General features: G+C 34.6%; 1 protein-coding gene across 1 annotated transcript; it reads left to right on the top strand.

Annotated features, from left to right (window-relative positions):
• The first annotated feature begins 2,482 nt into the window (after positions 1–2,482).
• LOC103411102 (F-box/kelch-repeat protein SKIP25-like) lies at positions 2,483–3,778 on the top strand. The gene has a single exon (XM_008349757.4). The coding sequence runs from the start codon at positions 2,545–2,547 to the stop codon at positions 3,688–3,690; it is 1,146 nt and encodes a 381-aa protein (XP_008347979.3). The 5' UTR covers positions 2,483–2,544; the 3' UTR covers positions 3,691–3,778.
• Positions 3,779–6,781: the final 3,003 nt, after the last annotated feature.

A 6,781-nucleotide genomic window follows, 5' to 3' on the forward strand; every position in this document is an offset into this window, starting at 1 on the left:
ACACCTTTAGTTTGGATAAGTAAACGACACTGGAGCCGTAGAACCAGACGATTCAGAAACACCTTCAGTTTGGACAAGTAAACAATACTGCTTCTGGTTGGTTGGTTATCTAACCAAGTCTCGGTCGGCAAAGAGTTCTTGATTCTTTCACCTAAAGAAGTCACTTCATTAGCCTTAGTGAAGTGAGGTGTTCTAGGATCAGTTACTTTGAAGTGTACTTAATAGTTCGTCTTTTGGATGGTCGAACCAAGTTCATTATAAAGACAGTCACCTCATTTGGGTACATTTGCCCCTACAGCCTAATACCGATTCAACGCACTTATATTCTCACGAATATAGTTGAAGTGGTCAAACCCTAGTGCACAAGATCCTGAACTTCACGATAAATTAAGCAACCTTATTTTCAGGTTCTAGAACCCTAGGCTGAGAGGTATTCATTCCTCAATCGTAATCTAACAACGCATTCGATACAATTGCCACAATTATTCTACTTGTCCGACTAAGCTCAGTGACGAGTTGGCATGCCCGTATTCACAAGAATGATGTAAGTAACTTATAATTACCCGGCTTGCGTGCCACATAAATTTTGTAATTTTTAGAGTTAATATGATTTTTATTGTTGGCACATGACACCACCGTTACACTACACACAACTTTGTACATTTATTTTACATTATTTTAAGGCCTTATTTTAACTTTGTTCATTTATCATGCTTTGTACTTCTGCAGTCCGATTTTTAGTCGGCATCATTCTTCTCTTTTTAACTAAAATCCATTCGAAACTTTCCAAAAATCCCCGGAAACTACTTAAAGCCCCTGATTTAGCACACTGGGTGACGCAATTGTTTATTGTAAAAAACTCGGAAAATCTTAATGCGGTTGTCGTATTTACTATTCGGCTTCGCTCAGCAAAAGTCGGACTTTGGCCCTTTTGTCTCACAAAAGAGAACAAGATGACCAATCTTCGTTTTATTTTACAAGTTGCTTCAGCAACTTGCCGGTTTCGAATTTAGGTAAGGGCTTTAGGTTCATGAATCTACTTCGTGTTTAATAATTATATGCCTCGGTTGAAGCCTAGGATTAGTTGTTTTTTTTTTTTTTTTTGGGAAACAGCTTAGGATTAGTTTAGCTTGGACAATAAATACATTAGAAGATGAAGAAGTTACAAAGAAAATTCATCTTTCTCAATCCTACTATTTTTGCGTAGGGATTTGAAGGAAATATGCAAGTTGACATCAATATTTTTATTCAATATTTATTGAAGTTAGTGATTTGTCCAAGTCAAGCTAATCGTATACATTAAATGATGCCCTAGGGTTTTAGTTTTGATTCTAATAATCTATGTACTTATCTATTCGAATATTTAAAAACTAAACACTTAATTGTAAATAAAATTATATTTAGTGCTTAGCTTAACTTGACAAGAGAAATTTTAATATGATGATTATTGTTTGTTCAAAAAAAATTACACGAGAGTTTTGCCAAAACAAAATTCCAACATCAACAATGAAGTTGTATATAACAATCAGTAAAGAAAATATACTTTGCATAACAAGTTAACAACTCGCTAAAAAGGGTATGTCTTCAAAGTCCGTGATACTGCGTAGTCCTGCTTTTTATCAATTAAATTGGCAAGTAAGGAGAAAAAAAATTCAATTCAATTCTACCCGTTCATTTTTCATATTACTGAATAGTTTGAACTAATGAAGAAACATAAAAAAAATTCAAAAACTATACTAGTTATAATGTGAATTCTGGCTTCTTGATACAACTCACTAGTATAGCCCTATACTAGTGATAACATGAATTGTGTTAAAATAACGCTAGAATTATAATTTTATGAATTTGAGAATAAATTGTGTTGGTACATGTTAATCATAATTGGACATCGAACTCGTCATTAATAAGAGTCGACGCAAGACTAACTTATAAATGAAAATGAATACTACTAAACTATAAAAAAGAATTTAAATGAGCAAACAAGTTGAGATAAGCCACATATTCATTATTATCATTATTATTATTTAGAAAATTGGCACATTCATTATAGATATTTTCATTTGGTGTCACAATTTTCTTATCTTATAAATCTTAATTAAAAAAAAATGTTAACTAGATCATATTTTTGTACCGTATTCATGGTATGACAAGTGACGTGGACATGATAAATTAATCAAACGAATTCATCTTATTAACTAATGATTGTCTGAATCATATGCCATGTTATATAATACATCAAGATGGTATAAATTTGTGGTCTCCCAGATTGTACTCAAATTTGAAATACAATAAAATACATGCATATTAATTGCTGTCTTTATGTTGGCTATCGATGCAATCCAAAGCACCAAAACTCCACATATCAATTTGCACACATGGAGCCACTTAATACTTAACACAGAAGATGAAATGAACCCACGTGAGGATAAAAAGGCACAAGCTTTCCATACACCCAAGCCCGTCTAAAAACCACCATACTATCTATACTAGAGAGAGAAAAAAAGTGCTTCTCGCATCTCTCATCTCACACTAAACAATAAGGCCATGGATCAAGACATACCAAAACCAAAACGCAACAAAAACACACAGAACTCTTCCAACGAGTGTTTGTTGTTGCCAGGCTTACCCAACCACCTTGCACAGCTCTGCCTTACAAGGATCCAACCTTCAACTCTCTACTTTGTTTGCCGTTCATGGCGGCGCCTCATTTACTCTCCTTCATTCCCTCCTTTCTACGCTCTCTATGCCATTCTCTCCCCTCCACCTCCCCACAACTGCAATTCATCAATTGAGTTCTACTCACTAGATCCCCTATCAAACAATTGGACATCTCTCCCTCCACCTCCTTCAGACCCTCCTCTTCACCTCCTCCGCCGCCACCCTTCCTTCCTCTCCCGAAAAATCCCCATCCAATCACTATCCGTCTCTGGCAGTCTTGTCCTCGTCGCAGCCACTAATTACAATTTCACTCCAGCACTGCCTCGTCCTCTCGTCTTCCGACCATTGTCCAACCAATGGTCATTTGGCCCTCCGCTAGCAGAGCCTCGCCGGTGGTGTGCGACGGGGACAGTAGGGGGAAAAGTCTACGTTGCAAGTGGGATTGGATCAAATTACAGAGGCGACGTGGCGAGGTCTATGGAGGAGTGGGACATGAATAAGAAGAAGGAGGCATCTTCATCATGGGTTAAGAAGGCGGGGTTGAAAGATGGGAGGTTTAGTAGGGAGGCTGTGGAAGCAATTGGGTATAGAGGGAAGCTTTGGATGGTGAATGTGAAGGGCAATGCAAGAAAAGAAGGAGCTGTTTATGACGTGGAAAATGACACATGGCAAGACATGCCTCAAGGCATGATTGGTGGTTGGAATGGGCCTGCTGCTGCATCCATCAATGACGACGACGACGATGATCATGATCATGATGTGATGTATGTGGTGGATGAGAGTACAGGCGTGCTGAGCAAGTATGATGATGAGAACGACTGCTGGGAAATGGTGGTGGAGTCGGATGTGTTAAGAGAGGCTGAACAAGTTTGTGCAGGGAGAGGGAGAGTTTGTGTGGTTTGTGCGAACGAGAAAAGGATTGCGGTGGTGGATGTGGTGGCGCCGCAGCCGAGGATTTGGGTGGTGGAGCCGCCGCCGATGCTGCAAGTTGTGGCGGTACACATTTTGCCTAGGATGTGTAGGTCAGAGTAACTGTCTGATCTTCTGAAATAGTTTAGTGTGGCTTGGATAAGAGTAATGCTTTAAATCATATTTTGCAAAAGGAAAAATTAGTATCCGATGTCTAGTTAATATTGTTTATTGACTAAGATTTTATTAGTTTTCAAATTTTGATTGAAGTCTCTAGTATTAATATGATAATGAATTTACATATGTTTATTACATAATTTTTTAAAATAAAAATTAGTAATTGATTTAGGGTTTTAATACTCAAACCTCTATTAAACTTCTAATTAATTTTCAATTCAAACATTTCCAAAATAAATAAAAAAAATTAGAATAAGTTTGTACCCATTAGTTTTTTATAAAAAGGTTCTCAATTTTTTAATCTTAAATGTACCCATTCATATAATTTTCAATTTTTTTAATCTTAAATGTACCCATTCATATAATTTTCAATTTTTTTAATCTTAAATGTATCCATTCTTAAATGTACAAATTTGTTATATGTAAAATGTATCATTTTTTAATATAAAATGAACCAATTTTTCAATATAAAATCCATTCAAAAAATTTTAATCAATTTTTAAATTTATATGGGTACATTCTTTTTCGTAAATTTTGAGAATGTATCCATTTCAAGTTTAATCGAAGAAATTTACTAATATTATTAAGTCTAATATCTTTTTTTCTCCTGTGGTTTTGAAGAATGTACCCATGTTTTGTTTTGGTACAATATTTTTTTTTTTGTTAATTTTGAATGTACCTATATTTACATATATATATATATATATATATATATATATATTGAGGGAATATTTACATACACACACACAATATAATAGAGAGAATACTTTATATTTTATTATTTTTAATCTCACAAATTATGGATTTTATTTAAAATCTCATGAATATAAACAAATACAAATTTCAATTTTTAATTTTTAATTTAAAAACTATAGTAACTTACATTATTACATTAATGTCAGGGACTTTGATTAAAAACTAAAAATTGACAAGGTTTCAATCAAAGAATATTAATAGCTAGGGACTGCATTCAAAGTGTCTCTTTGCAATCATACAACACGGTTATTGATAATTAGATTATTACTTTAAAGTAGATTAACATGCATATTTTTATTGGTAACACATTACATGATCTAAAAATATGATCTAAAAAATTAGTCTATCTAAATTACTCATTGGATAATTAGTGGTGGTGGTTTGTCCAATTTTTTTTGGGAACTTTAACGAAAAGCACCCGGTACTGTTCACTTTAACGAAAAACCACATTTTTACACTAAAAAGTCAATCCTGGTACTATTCACTTTACCCTTTATTTTGTCCTTATCATTAAAACTCAAAGTTTTCAAGCCATTTTCATTAGTTTTCCTTTTTTTTTTCTTTCTTTCTTCCTAGGGTGAGTGTACAGGAAGAACTGCTCTCTGTCACTTGCCTTATTGTAAATAAATTGTGAAATATATAGTTTACAAAGAATTGAAATGTCTGTTTGAAAAGAACAAAGAATTTCAGCGGCTGCTTACTAACAGCTTTATTATCTTCTTTTCTCAAGTTTGTTTATCTAAGGAATATTTTAATATAATCTAAACTGCACAGTGTAACATTTAAAATTGAGTGTCCAAAGAAAAAAGAAAACACATCGTTGTATTTAACTTGACTATTTTAACTTCAAATTTCTTCTTATTTGGTCAAAACTTCAAATTTCTCTAAAAAAAATTGTGATTTAAAGAGTAGATTTGTTTTAAAAGAAATTATGATATTTCAATTTGAGGTTCAAATGTCACTATACTTGTGGAGTAAAAAATAATTTGAAAAAATCTAGAGATAACACGTTGACTTTTATCCATAAGTAATGAGAATGCTTTCATTAAATTGGCGAGACACACATCTGTTCCATGTGTAGTACAACCACCAAGAAGACCTGAACTGCTGACTACGGCTTTTCTAAGCTCCACTACCCATAACAGGGAGATAAATCAAGGGAATTGAAGATATAATTAAGGGGTGTGCCTATCCACACACTCATTTTTACTTCACACACACCTCTTGTTAATTTCTGTTTGTTGATCTTCTTCAATTCATCTGATTTGACGGCCAAGAATTAGAAGGATGTGTGAGAAGTAAAAAGGGGTGTGTGGATATCACACCCCATAATTAATAACTAATTCCTATCTTTAAGCTTTCATTGAAGACCAACTCAATCGAGCAACGAATTACAGTCAAATCCAATCAAGGATTATACGAGATAATTCCGAGATATTATTAATTAAGTAATATCTTTGGGATAATTCTCTCCTCCATCCAACGGATGACACACCTTGACCAACTAGATGCCTACACATGGTGTGAGATCCCTCCCCCCATGACTGACCCTAACTCCTACAAATACTCATTCTTCATGAATTTCTAGTAAGCTTTTGCTATGCAATTAAGCCATAAACTATCTCTTTTCAGAGAAACTGACTTAGGCATTGGAGATCCATTGGCCGAACCCCCTGCTTCCTTGGGTGTGTGGCTTTGGACTTTGTTCAAAGGTGCTTAATTGTTTTGTAGGTACAATTGTTCCACAAATTGGTGCTTTTATTGAGAGCTTCATTTAACTTTCAAAAAAGCTTTAGCAATTTCTTTCGGGAATTTCCCCCTCTTTGAATTTTTCTAGTGCTCATCCGAACTTTTTAATATCTTGATTTGTGTGCCTTAGAGAAATGAAAACATAGTTGGAAGTTCTGAAACCACGACAAATGGCATTTCCTACGTGTATGGGTTTGCACCTAACAACAAAAGTCACCCCGTTTCTCATGACGGAACACAAAGAATACTTGATCAATGCACCAAATCTCCCTCTTACGTGGAAGATCCAATGTTGTGATTATTCCAGATGTTTAAAGTTCCGACTCGGTGTGCAATTTCGCATAAATACAGAAAGCCATGTTAAGGGTGCCCAAATCCCATTTTTCGTATTTCGATTCGAAATGATCTTTTCACGAAAGTTGTTCATCTGATCGAGAACTATATGTTTTCCAAATCACTGTAGTAACAGCAGCCTTGTTGCAGCCCAGCTTGGAGCAACAACCAAGCCCTCGACGCGTATGCATAGCTCGCA

The sequence above is a fragment of the Malus domestica genome, chromosome 07 (genome assembly GCF_042453785.1).
Source record: "Malus domestica chromosome 07, GDT2T_hap1".
Classification (NCBI taxonomy): domain Eukaryota; kingdom Viridiplantae; phylum Streptophyta; class Magnoliopsida; order Rosales; family Rosaceae; genus Malus; species Malus domestica.

Bases quoted from the DNA above. Each gene is read 5' to 3' on its own strand.
- LOC103411102 (XM_008349757.4), top strand. From the start codon at position 2,545: ATGGATCAAGACATACCAAAACCAAAACGCAACAAAAACACACAGAAC.